General features: G+C 43.2%; 1 protein-coding gene across 5 annotated transcripts in view; it reads left to right on the top strand.

The window, feature by feature from the left end:
- Positions 1-13,091, top strand: part of OGDH (oxoglutarate dehydrogenase) — a 91,976-nt gene that overhangs the window by 49,689 nt on the left and 29,196 nt on the right. For all 5 annotated transcript variants that reach the window (XM_017524610.2, XM_017524612.2, XM_017524609.2 and 2 more), the window contains 2 exons: positions 7,310-7,425; positions 12,789-12,943. In XM_017524610.2, the coding sequence (XP_017380099.1) occupies positions 7,310-7,425; positions 12,789-12,943 (271 nt within the window). The remainder of the gene's footprint in view (positions 1-7,309; positions 7,426-12,788; positions 12,944-13,091) is intronic.

The raw sequence follows: 13,091 nt of genomic DNA, 5'->3' as shown, positions 1-13,091 counted from the left end.
TTTTTAGTAGAGACGGGGTTTCACCATGTTGACCAGGATGGTCTTGATCTCTTGACCTTGTGATCCACCTGCCTCGGCCTCCCAAAGTGCTGGGATTACAGGCTTGAGCCACCACACCCGGCCGATTTTTATTCTTTAATGCAGAATATTTAATGATAATGTAGTAGATTGTATTGATTGATTTTTGATTATTAGCCAGCCTTGAATCAGTGGAATAAACACCATTTGATCATGGTATATAATTCTTTTTATAAGTCTCTGTATCTCTTTATATATTTTGCATCCATATTGATAAGGGATATTGGTCATTTTCTTTTTCTGTACTATCTTTGTCTGTTTTTGGTATCAGAGTAATTCTGGCTTCATAAAATGAATTGAAAAGTGTTTCTCCTATTTTCTGAAAGACATTGAATAGAATTGGTATTAACTCTTCTTCAAATATTTGATAGAATTTTCCAGCAAAATTGTTTGGGTTTAGAGGTTAATTTTTTACAAGGTTTTTATTTGTTAATTAGATTTCCTTATTTGTCATTGGGCTTTTCAAATTATCTGTTTCATATTGAGTGAATAATAGTGGTTTGTATTCTTCTAGAAGTGGTGTATTTCATCTAAGTTGTCAAATGTTTGTAGAGTTATTCATAGTATTCCCTTACTATCTGATAGTCATTCTTTTTTTTTCTTTTTCAACTTCAAGAAAAGGAACAGAATCTTCTTGATATTTGAAGGATCTGTATTGATATCCTGTTTCATTCCTGATATTGGTAATTTAGTGTTCTCTTTTTATTTGTCAGTCTTGTAAGAGATTTTGCCAATGTTACTGATCTTTTCAAATAACCAGTTCTTTGTTTTATTGGTTTTTCTCTGTCGTTTTGCTGTTTTCGGTTTCATTGATTTCTGCTCTTTATTATTTCCTTACTTCTGCATACTGGCTTTTGGCTTGTTTGTTGTTTTCCCCTCTTTTCTAGGGATGGGAACTTAGATTATTGATTAGAGAGTTTCCCTCTTTTCTGATGTATTTCTTACTGTAAATGTCTGTCTCAGTACTGGTTTAGCTCTCCAACAAAGTTTGATATATTATATTTTTATTTTCTTTCGGTTGTTTTTGAGACAAGATCTTGCTGTGTCATTCAGGCTGTAGTGCAGTGGCATGGTCACAACTCACTGCAGCCTCTAATTCCTGGGTTTAAGTTATCCTCCCACCTCAGCCTCCCAAGTTGCCGAGACTACAGATGTGTGCCACCATGCCTGGCTATTTTTTAAAGTTTTTATAGAGATGGAATTTACTAGATTGCCCAGGCTGGTCATTATTGTATTCTTTGTATATCCCTTGATATTTTGTCTTTCGCCTATGGATTATTTAGAAGGGTGTTACTTAGTTTCCACGTGTTGGGAGATTTTCTTGATATCTTTCTTATTATTGCTTTCTAGTTTGATTTTATTGTGGTTGGAGAATGCATACTATATGATTTCAATTCTGCTAAATTTGTTGAGTTTTTAAAAAATGGCCCAGCATATTGTCTGTCTTTGCATATATTCCATGGGTACTTGAAAAGAATGCTACTGTTGAAATGCTGTTGTTGGGTGGCGTATTCTCTAAATGTCTGCTAGGGGCAGGCATGTGGCTCATAACTATAAACCCGGCACTTTGAGAGACTGAGATGGGAGGATCACTTGAAGCCAGGAGCTTGTTGCCTGGGCAACATAGCAAGACCCTTTCTCCACCACCAACAACAAAAAAAATTAGCCAAGCATGATGGAGCATGGCTGTAGTCCTAGCCACTTAGGAGACTAAGGTGGTAGGATAATTTGAGCCCAGAGGTTTAGGCCTGCAGTAATCTATGATTGCACTACTATACTCTGGCCTGGGTAACCCTGTCTCTAAACGACACACACACACACACACACACACACACACACACACACACACACACACAGTCTGTTAGCTCCAGTTAGTTGATGGCTTTTGAGTTATATATTTTTGCCGAATTTCTGTCTAGTTTTTTAGTCAGTTATAGAGAGAGGGGTATTAAAGTCTCAGTTTATAAATGTGCATTTGTTTCTTTCTCCTTTCAGTCCTATCAGATTTTGGGTTACATATTTCACACCTCTGTTCTTTGGTGTATACACATTTCAGATTGCTATGTCTTCTCAGTCGATTGACCCTCTAATCATGATGGAATGTCCGTCTTTGTCTCTGGTAATTTTGTTTGCTCTGAAGGCACTTTATCTCATATTAATACAAGAGATTAATACTCCTACTTATATTTGATTAATGTTTACATGATACATTTTTTCCTTCTTTTATTTCAGCCTGTCTGTATCACATTTCAAGTGAGTTTCTTATGGATTAGCATATAGGTGCATTTTGTTTTGTATTTATCCACTCTTCTTGTAATCGCTGTCTTCTATTTAATATATTTACGTCATTTTATTTATTTATTTATTTATTTATTTAAAGACGGGGTTTCGCCATGTTGGTCAGTCTGGTCTTGAACTCCCAACCTGAGGTGATCCGCCCGCCTTGGCCTCCAAAGTGCTTGGATTACAGGTGTGAGCCGCTACGCCCGGCCCGTCATTTATATTTAATGTAATTATTGCTATGTTAGGGCTCAAGTCTGCCATTTTATATTTTATTTTTTGTTCTTCTTTTCATTGCTTTACTTTCATTTTCCTATGCTGTGAATTTTTAAACCCACATTTAAAATTTGTATTCTTAATTATATATAGTTTTTTTTTTAGGTAGAGTTTCACTCTTTCACTCAAGCTAGAGTGCAGTGGGGTGATCTCGGCTCACAGCAACCTCCGCCTTCCAGTTTCAAACGATCCTGTCTCAGCCTCCTGAGTAGCTGGGATTATAGGCACCCACCACCATGCCTGGCTAATTTTTTTGTATTTTTAATAGAAACAGGGTTTTACCATGTTGGCTAGGTTGGTCTCAAACTCCTGACCTCATGATCTGCCCGCCTCAGCCTCCCAAAGTACTGGGATTACAGGCGTGAGCCACCACACCCGGCATAGTTTTGAGTGTATCCTTTTACATAGTATTTTTAGTAGTTGTTCTAAGTATTACTACTTTATATAGACTTAACCTGTCGTAGTCTACTAGTGTCACCGCTTTTCAGTACATATTAAGTATGGAAACCTTACCTCCTTTTATATCTCTTTATCCTCCTTCATTGATAATCTAATTATCTTAGATATTTTCTCTACATACGTTTAGAACTATATCAGCAGAGTTATAAGTTTGCTTCAACCATCAAATGTAATTTAGAAGACCCAAGAGTAGAGTCTGATGTAATACCCAGATTTTTGCTTTTTGTGTTCTTTCTTCCATCTTGGTGTTCTAAGATTCCGTCTTTTGTTTCCTTTCTGTTTAAACTGCTTCCTTTGGCCAATTTTTTCCAGCATGTCTGCTGGTGACAAACTTAGTTTTCCTTTACCTGGGAATCTCTATTTCCCCTTCATTCCTACAGGGCATCTTTGGTAGATAGAAGATTCTGATTAGACAGAATCCTTTTCTTTCAGCTCTTGAAAAGTGTTTTGCCACTTCCTTCTAGCCTCCAAGGTTTCTGATGAGAAATCCTGTCGTTTGAATTGTTTTCCCTATAGGTAAAGTGTCACTTTACAATGGCTGCTTTTAAGATTTTTTCTTTGATTTTATTTTTTAGAAGTTTAATTGTATGTTTTGGCATGGATTTCTTTGGGAATATCCTGTGAATTCACTCAGCTTCTTGAATCTTTGGGTTTTGTCTTTTACCATATTTGGGAAGTTTTTAGCTAAGTACCTTTTCAGCCACCCTCTTTGTTCTCTGCTTCTTTGATTTCATCCATATGTAAGTGAAATCTTTGATTATAATTATCACTTGTCCCCTGAGTCCCTGTTCATTTTTTATTTTCTTTCTATTCTTCCAATTGATTAATTTCTGTTGTTCTGTTTTCAAATATACTGATTCCCTGCCCCTCCATTCTGCCATTGGGCCTATCCATTGAACGTTTTTTGATTTTTTTAAAAATTTCTATTTGGTACTTCTTTACATCTTTAGTTTTTGGCTGAGACATTGTATTTTGTGATTTACTTTTTAAAATTTGTCTCTATCGTGTTCTTAGTTGTTCATTGAAATTGTTTGGGCCAGGTGTGGTGGCTCATGCCTATAATCCCAGCACTTTGGAAGACCAAGGTGGGCAGATTCCTTGTGCTCAGGAGTTCAATCAAGACCAGCCCGGCCAACATGGTGAAACCCCATCTCTATTAAAAATACAAAAACTAGGCTGGGTATGGTAGCCCACACCTTTAATCCCAGCACTTTGGGAGGCCAAGGCAGGCGGATCATTTGAGGTCAGGAGTTTGAGACCAGCCTGGCCAACATGGTGAAACCCCATCTCTACTCAAAATACAAAAATTAGCCAGGAATGGTGGCACGTGCCTGTAGCCCTAGCTACTCTACTCAGAAAGCTGAGGCAGGAGAATTGCTTGAACCCGGGAGGCGGAGGTTGCAGTGAGCTGAGATCGTGCCACTGCACTCTAGCCGGGGCAACAGAGTGAAAGAAAAAAAAAAAAAAAGAAAAGAAATTGTTTGATGATGACTCTGTTCAAATCGTAGGTGATTTTAACATCTTGGTCATCATGGTGTTGACGTCTATTGCCTGTCTTTTCTCATTCACTGTGAGATATTCCTGGTTCTTGTTATGAATTATATTTTATTGTTCCCTGGACATTTTGGGTATTGTGAGAGTCAGGATCTTATTTAAAACTTCTGTTATAGCAGACCTTTTGTAGACATTGTTCTGGTGAGGGAAGGGCAGGGCACCACCTTGTTATCGCTGGCGGAGGTGGAAGTCCTTTTCTTACTCAGGTGTCCACTATTACTGGGATTAGGGGAAGGGACTGATGCATTACCTTCCAGAGAGGAGGACATTTTGGATTCCCTCTTGGGCCTTTGCTGAAACCTCTGGGATGGGGTTGGATGCTAGGGCTCATTACAGCCTGGTGAGGATGAGGGTGAGGGTGGGGCCACAGTGTTTTCTCTGGTATTTGGCTGTAGTAGAGCAGTTTTTGTCTTTTTTTATCTTGATAGGCTACCTCTTTCCTGGTCTTTTGGTAGGAGCAGCTTTTGTCAGGCTTTTGTTATCAAAGACACCTCTTAAAGTTTTGAGGTTGCTGGTTCTTCTGCTCCAAGTCTGCAGTATTTGAAGCAAAAAAAAAACAACCCAGGGAACTCCCTGCTTTGTTTTGCCTTGAGACTTCCCTACCTGGTCTGCCTTATTCTCTTCACCTTTCAGAGTTGTCTTATGACTGTTTTGCATGTAATGTCTAGGATTTTTAGTTGTACTTGTTGGGGGAATAGGGAGGAATATGTCTATTCCACTTTCACCAAGCACTCATCTATAGATTTAATTTCTCAAACAGCTAGAGAACTAGAAGTGTACCAGCCGTTCTGAGGCTCAGCAGTGCAGCCCAGTGATAGAAGTGAAGGACCATCACATGGTGAGGTCAAGGAATATCTGTAGGCCCCTGCTTCATAGGGTCTTCATGCTGAAAGATTGCAGCCAATACACAGTCCTCATCTAGGAGCATACACTGGACTGATTCGTTTCATCATCAAAATATTTTCCCAACAAATATGCACTGTTATTCTGGTTCTTGATTAGCTGCACCTGGCCTGAGATTTTAAGTCAGGAAAAATTTCTCAAAGATGATTCTATTTTTCTCCATAAATACTATAGGGCAATTGCCCGAAAGCCAGGCCATAAATGACAAGAGCCATGTGCTTCACCTAGGCCCAAGTGGTGGTTGTGCCCTCAGTGTGGACAGACTAATAGGAGGGAATGGGTGGACAGGCTTAACTAAGCCTCTACTCCTGATACCACCCTCCAGGTTTAAAAAAAAAAAAAAAAAAAAGCCAGATTTGCTTCGTTTTAATAAAACAAACAGGGCTTGGAAAATGTAGAGTTTGCTTTTAAGACTTAAAAACCAAACCAAAACAAACCTCTCCTAAAGCTAAAGCATTAGATAAATAAAGGCTGTAGTTCCCAAACTATGCTTGAATCAGAATCACCTTGGGAGATTCGTGGCCCCACCGTAAGACTCACTGAGTCAGTACCAGGGTTGGATCCTAGAAACAAGCCTTTTTATAAATCTCCGAAGAGATCCAAATACACAGTTGTTAATTGTCCACCATGCTTATGTCTCCCAGTGGCTCCTCTTAGTCTTAATTTGGCCAGGAAACAATGAGAATATTTCATCAGGTCTAGTCAGATGTAGGAGACTTTGCAGAATACCAGTTCACTTTGCATTCCTGGAGCCTGAGATAATACTGGTATAAGGTATTCAAGTGCTAGTGACTCCTGAACTGTGCTTTTTGCCCTACTCTAGCTAATAAATGATGTCAGGATAGGTGCCAAACTGGATAAAGGAATATATGGTGTCATTTGACAGTCCTCCCCTTTGATACAGCAAGATGAAACAACCATAATGCCAGAGAAAGAGCTCTTCCAGCATTACTCTTTCTCAGACTGAGACACACTTCCAGGTGAGGTGTCTTCCCCACAGTGCTTCAGCGAATATTAGTGCTTACTCAGTTGGTTCCCACTGGAGTCGGGAGAAGGGAGGGTTGCACCTGTGACTGCTGAGTACTGCCTGCAGAACGGGCTCAGAATGCGAATTCAGGAATTTCAGAAGAGGATTGTCCTTAATCCAAGGGCAGAGGCTGTTTGCCCGCTGCTCTGCTGCCCCATGTTGCACCCCTGCCTGGAGCTCCCACAGACCAATTGATTTCTGGTGACTATTTTTCCCTCACTTCTTAGTTCCCCTCCCTCAGGTTTTTGACATTCACCACATGCATATACTGTTGTCATATGATACACCTATGATCTGTTCTTCTGTATCAATTCTTCCTTTTCCACTTTAATTCCTCCTTAACAATTTTATTGATTTTTGATTGACTAACCCAGTGCCTTTTTATGGACCTGTCTTCCCACCTTCAAAATTGGTTACCTTTGGGAACTTGAAATAAATTTGTCTCTAAATTGTGAGTAATTGGTATACTTAACTACCACATGCATAATATGAATTTTATTGTGGCTTACCTATGATACTCTAATATCCTCAGCTTCTATTTATTGCTAAAGTTTGTGTTTCTGGCTGTAAAATATTGCTTATTTTTTACATATTTCAGGAGCTTTTTATATGATTTTTTTCTTCTCTTTTTGCTCCCCTGGGGAGTTCTTCCCCTTTCCATAAACTGTGGTCCCTGCATGGCTGTGCCCTGTCCCTCCTCATCTGGCTTGTCCTGCCCACATTGCCCTGCAGGGTTTTACGGCCTGGACGAGTCTGACCTTGACAAGGTCTTCCACTTGCCCACCACCACTTTCATCGGGGGGCAGGAGTCAGCGCTTCCTCTGCGGGAGATCATCCGTCGGCTGGAGGTAAGAACAATTTCCGGAAAAGTCTAATGGACTTGTTAAGAACTTGTATTGGCAGGATGGCTTTGAGACTAGTTGTATTTTTTTTTCTTTGTCCTATCTTTTTATTTTACTTTTTCTCTGAGACAGAGTTGCTGTCACCCCAGCTAGAGTGCAGTGACACAGTTCAGTCACTGCAGCCTCGACCTGCTAGTCTCAAACCATCCTCCCACCCCGACCTCTCGCAGCTGGGACTACTGGTGCACACCACCATGCCTGGCTAATTTATTTATTTATTTTTTATTGTAGAGATGAGGTCTTGCTGTGTTCCCCAGGCTGGTCTTAAACACCTGGGCTCAAGTCGTCCTCCCACCTCAGCCTCTCAAAGCGCTGGGATTACAGGCATGAACCAGTCCTGTCTTTTCAAAAGTTATAAGGGAAGGGGGACTTCTGTTGTTGTTGTTGTTGACATTTTGTGATAGAAACCAGTGGTTTTGTGATCAGCCGTAGAAAAGGGAAGTAAACTCTGCTTTCAGATCCCACTAGGAGTTTACAGATGGTGGGAGAGTCACCTCAACCCTGAGGGACAGGCCTCAAGTCAGGGGTGGCTTCTTGCATAGCTGAGTGCCAGGGCTGCTGGGTGGTGGCCACTCTCCTCCTTCCCTCTCTCCCTGTTCCTCTCATCCTTCTGCTTTGTTTCATTTTTTTTTCCTTCTCTCTGAACTCTGTTAGTACTAAGCCTGCCAGGGAATTATTTCATGCACACACATGTAGACAGTGGCTAAGAGTCATGGCTTTGCTTTTAAGCCAACTGTGTCTAGTTCCTCCATCCTGGGCAAGTCATAGCCTTCCTCAGTACAGGGTGACTTCCATGCCCATTGCAGAGAGGAGAATGGATTTGATGAGAGGTACATGCCAAGAGTTGTCTATTACTGTTACTTAATGCTGTTCCTGGTGTTAGAGCTAACGGATTGAGGTTAAAATAGGCTGAGGAGATACCTTGGAATGGGACCCTTCAGAATTGAGCATATAGATCACCTGGAGTCCTGCCTATCATATAGGGGCTGAATCTTGACATCCCTAACTAACCCAGGTTGAACCACACTGGTCATCCGTGCTCTCTGAGGCTGTTCCTCTCATAGCTGGACATTAGAACTACCCAGAGAGCTTGCAGAACTCATACCCAGGCCATAGCCCAGGTCCCCTAAGTCAGAATCCCCCTAGGATCCCAGGGATTAACCCTTGCTGCAGCAAGTGAATTTTAATTTAAAGTTCTCTTGTCAGTGGTTCCACAGTTGGCTGTACAGTGACTTAAAATGATCTCAGTGTCCTGTGCTGGCATTTTCTGTAGTTTGTGATGAGCATCCTGAAGTATTGTCAGCATCTCAGCTTGGAGCTGCTTCACTGCTTGCCTTCCTCACTTGCAGGGAAGAAAGGGGTGGAAACCAGACCTATGTGCCGGCATCAGAAGGTTGTTGGCTAATGGGATGTAGTGGGCACCAGGAGGGAGTGATAAGGGTTAATCCAAGGAGAATGAACATTGTGTCCTTCCTGTCACCTTTATCTGCACCCACATCATCACACTGACCGTAGTCTCTAGTTCTGCCTACTAGCCATGTGCTAACTATTGAGCACTTGAAATGTACAAAATATTTGACTTCTAAATGTTGAAAAGATAATGTTTGATATATTGGGTCAAATAAAATGGGAAAATTTCGTATGGGACTACTAGAAAAACAAATTATACATATGTGGCTCACACTGTATTTCTATTGAATGTTGCCAATCTATAGAAGTTTTTGTGTTGCCTGGATCCCCCACAAATGGCACCCCATATAGCCTCTCCAAGTGGCCCTGCCCCCAAATTATTTCACTGTTCGTGTGTTCCACTCAGTTCTCTCAGTGTATTCCCTGATACAGCAGCCGTCTGGTGAGTGTAGTCTGCACTGACAGCAGACTCAGCATTAGTGCCTTTTACCTCAGAGGGGTCCCCTGTGGGGAGCTCAGCAGCAGACAGCTCAGCCTTTTTTTTTTTTTTTTTTTTAAGACCAGATCACTTTCTGTTGCCCAGGCTGGAGTGCAGTGACACAATCACAGCTCACTGCAGTCTCAGCCTTCTGGGATTAAGCAATCCCCCTACCTCAGCCTCCCAAGTAACTGGGACTATAGGAGCGCACTACCATGCCCAGCTAATTTTTCTATTTTTTGTAGAGATGAGATCTCACCATGTTGCCCAGGCTGGTCTTGAACTCCTGGACTCAAGTGATCCTCTTGCCGTGGCCTCCCAAAGTGCTGGGATTACAGGCATGAGCCACTATGCCTGGCCCCAGCAGCTTATTCTTAAACATGCTCTCACAATGGAAAGTTTCCATGGGATCACCATCTCCATAGCATGACATGATGTCACCTCTCGGGGGCCTCTTCAGTACCTTCCTTCTCAGAGAGCAGAATGAGGGGCAGAGGCATTGATGTCCCTGTGGCCAACTTCCTTTCTGAATCTTGAATCCCAGGTAGTTCCAATTTCATCATACGAAGGGGTGGAGGGCCTGAAGCATGTTGAAGGGCTGTCTCCCTTGCAGTCCAGTTGATGCCAGAGCCCTGGAGTTGGCTCTCATTGTCTGGGACAGTTGGGCCTTTGCCATAGGAGTCCAAGGCCATACACCCTCCTGGCCCCAACTTAGAAGACTCCATTTTCACAACAGTTTACAGACATTTGCATAAACTCCTCATCACCCTGCCTGATGGTGATGCTTTACTTACATTTAATGTGTGCGTTTGTTAGATGGGTGGTATAATCAGACAGATTGTAAGCTATTGATCACGTGACATGGTGGTCCATTTGTAGCTTTTTTAAAAATTAGAGGAGATTCAACTTCTTGGTTTCCTAAAATTTGTCTCATTAGAGGGAAAAGCAAAGAATCAGCCCCTGAAACTTGCTGCCCTTTTCTCCTGGAGACAGAGCCAAGAACAAAGAAAACACAAGACAATCTTGTGGGCCAGTAACTACATCTCCAAGTTAATTGCTAAAGTAATACCGATGTTGGAGAGATACTGATTTCTAGAGTGTTTAACCCAATAGTTTCTTTTGTTCAATAATGGAAATTCTGCCACTGTCAGGTATAAAAGGGAGAGGAAAGGCATGGGCAGAGCCTGGGTGTAGCACAGTTCTACCAGCTCTGTAATTGGAGACAGCAGTAGTGACGAAGGGAAGAGTTCTTCCTCACAGCACCCTTCATCTGTTGGCATTTGGGGTTGGGATGACGAGGGGTGGGCAGATAGCCAGTTGCTGGGTTTGCAACACAAGTATGGACCCCATCCTAAGAGGGTGGGTCCTCTTTGAAGGTTCTCATTAACAGCCACTCTGGGGCTGACCATGTCTTCCTGAATGGGTTTCTGCAGAAATGTAGTTTCTTCTCCTGTTCAATAGATTGGGCGCTAGGGATCCCCAAGTGTCTGTAAAGGTGACATGGGACAGTGGACTGATATCAACTCTGAAGCTAGGGATTGGGGGGCCCACTACACCCTCTTCTTGGTTTTTTTTTGTGCATCTAATTTAGAAGCTTATCTTAGTTTTATCTTAGATGTGATTAGAAAATATGGTTTGGGATTGTCTTAGTCCATTTTGTATTGCTATAAAGGAATACCTGAGGTTGGATAATTTATAGTTTATAAAGAAAAAGGGTTTATTTGGCTCACAGTCTAATTGGGCATCTGCATTTGGTGAGGGCCTCAGGCTACTTCCATTGCCAGCGGAAGGCAAAGGGGAGCCTGCTTGTGCAGAGGTCACATGGTGGGAGGGGAAGCAAGACAGTGAGCCGGGAGGTGCCAGGCTCTTTTTAGCAGCCAGCTCTCCTAGGAACTAATAGAGCAAAAACTTACTCACCTCTGAAGGAGGGCATTAATCTATTCATGAGGGATCCACCCCAGAACCAAAACATCTTCCACGTGGGCCCACTTCCAACATTGGGGATCAAATTTCAGCATGAGGTTTGTGGGGGAACAAACAGGGGTTAATAAAAATACCTTAACTACTAGGGTCTTTTCCAGCAGCACTTTCTCTTCTAGTTTCTAGGCAAGATTGTTCTTTTGTTGACTTGGATAATAATAGCTAGAGTGTTGTGGTTGGCCGTAATTTTGAATTCAGGCAAAGTTTGCTTTGTTTCATGACCATGGAGCATGTATGCAGGGATAGCCCACCCTCCGCAAAGCACAGGGCTGGTCTCAGATTCGGCACATCTTTTAACTGCTCGTGCCGGCTGTTGTGAAAACCAAATGGGGTCATAAACGAGAGCTGCTGAGCAGGACCTGACCCTCTGAGCACGCTGGCAGCAGTGGCTGCTATAAAGATAGTCAGATGTGGCTTTGGGGGTCTACAAAGTGTCTGTTGGCCCACATCAGGGCCTGTCTCCTTTTTACTCCATGCTGACTTGCAGTTTGCTCTCAGCCTTTCATGCTGGTCCTCTAGGGCAGCTGTGCGGGTTGAGCAGTGGGCCTCTACAGGAGCACCAGGCTGAGGGCAGCCTGAGATGGATTTTTTTTTTTTTTTTTTTTTTTGGCAGCCTTTCCTCCTCTCCTGAGGTGGATTTCTAAGAGCCCAGTGCCTCCTCTCGCTCCTGGCACCTCTCTTCCTGGCTTCCTCCCTTCTGAGCTCTGCAGATTGGGGTGCTACTTCCTCGCCTGAGCTGTGGGGTATGAACATGGTGCAGGACGTCTTGATCTGCTCAGGATCCTGACTTTTGTCTTATGGGCAATCTTGCTTCCTGAGGCAGAAGGATCATTTGAGCCCAGGAGTTCAAGACCAGCCTGGGCATCATAGTGAGACCTCATCTCTCTAAAACATGAGGCGGAACGATCACTTGAGTGCAAGAGGTTGAGGCTGCAATGGGCCCAGATAGCGCTACTGCACTCCTGCCTCAGTGACAGAGAGAGACCCTCCCTCAAACAAACAAAAAAGAGACTGTAAATCCTAAACAGCCATTGAGCCTGTGACAGCCTATGGGCATTTCCTGTCATGGGTGCTGGCACAGGTCTGACCTTGATAACAGTCTGTCTTCCCTGGGGAAGGACCCAGTTCCACAACTGTTGTGGTCTGTGCTTCTTGCCACAAAGGTACCAGAGTAGAACTGAGGTCGTTCTTTGGCCTGGCCCTTGCAGGGCTAGGAGGTTCTTTGTGTGCAAGTGACCCAGGTCCCTGAAGGAAGCACTTCAAGAGGAGGACCTCTACCTGGTACCCACTCTGTCTCACCCTCAGTCATCCCTGACTGGGGTACATTTCAGAACAAGCCTCCTGCTCCTCCCCACCTTCTGGCTGAATGGGCAGTCAGTACTCTTGATGCATCCAGGCCTGGTTAGAAACTCCCTTGCCTGTGTGTTTCTGTATGGAATAGATGGCCTACTGCCAGCACATTGGGGTGGAGTTCATGTTCATCAATGACCTGGAGCAGTGCCAGTGGATCCGGCAGAAGTTTGAGACCCCTGGGATCATGCAGTTCACAAATGAGGAGAAGCGGACCCTGCTGGCCAGGCTTGTGCGGTCCACCAGGTATGGGTCTGGCCCTGGGCCATGGGGCACACATCCCCAGGGAAGCAGCAGCCCTGTGTGTGTTGTTCGGGCCTGTGTGCAGCCTGTTGGCCCAGGTGAGAGAGGGTTTGGGGAGGTATAGGCAAAGCTGCAGCTGCACATGTATGAA

The sequence above is a fragment of the Cebus imitator genome, unplaced genomic scaffold, assembly GCF_001604975.1.
Source record: "Cebus imitator isolate Cc_AM_T3 unplaced genomic scaffold, Cebus_imitator-1.0 Scaffold34, whole genome shotgun sequence".
Classification (NCBI taxonomy): Eukaryota; Metazoa; Chordata; class Mammalia; order Primates; family Cebidae; genus Cebus; species Cebus imitator.
This window is presented reverse-complemented; position numbering and strand designations above follow the sequence as displayed.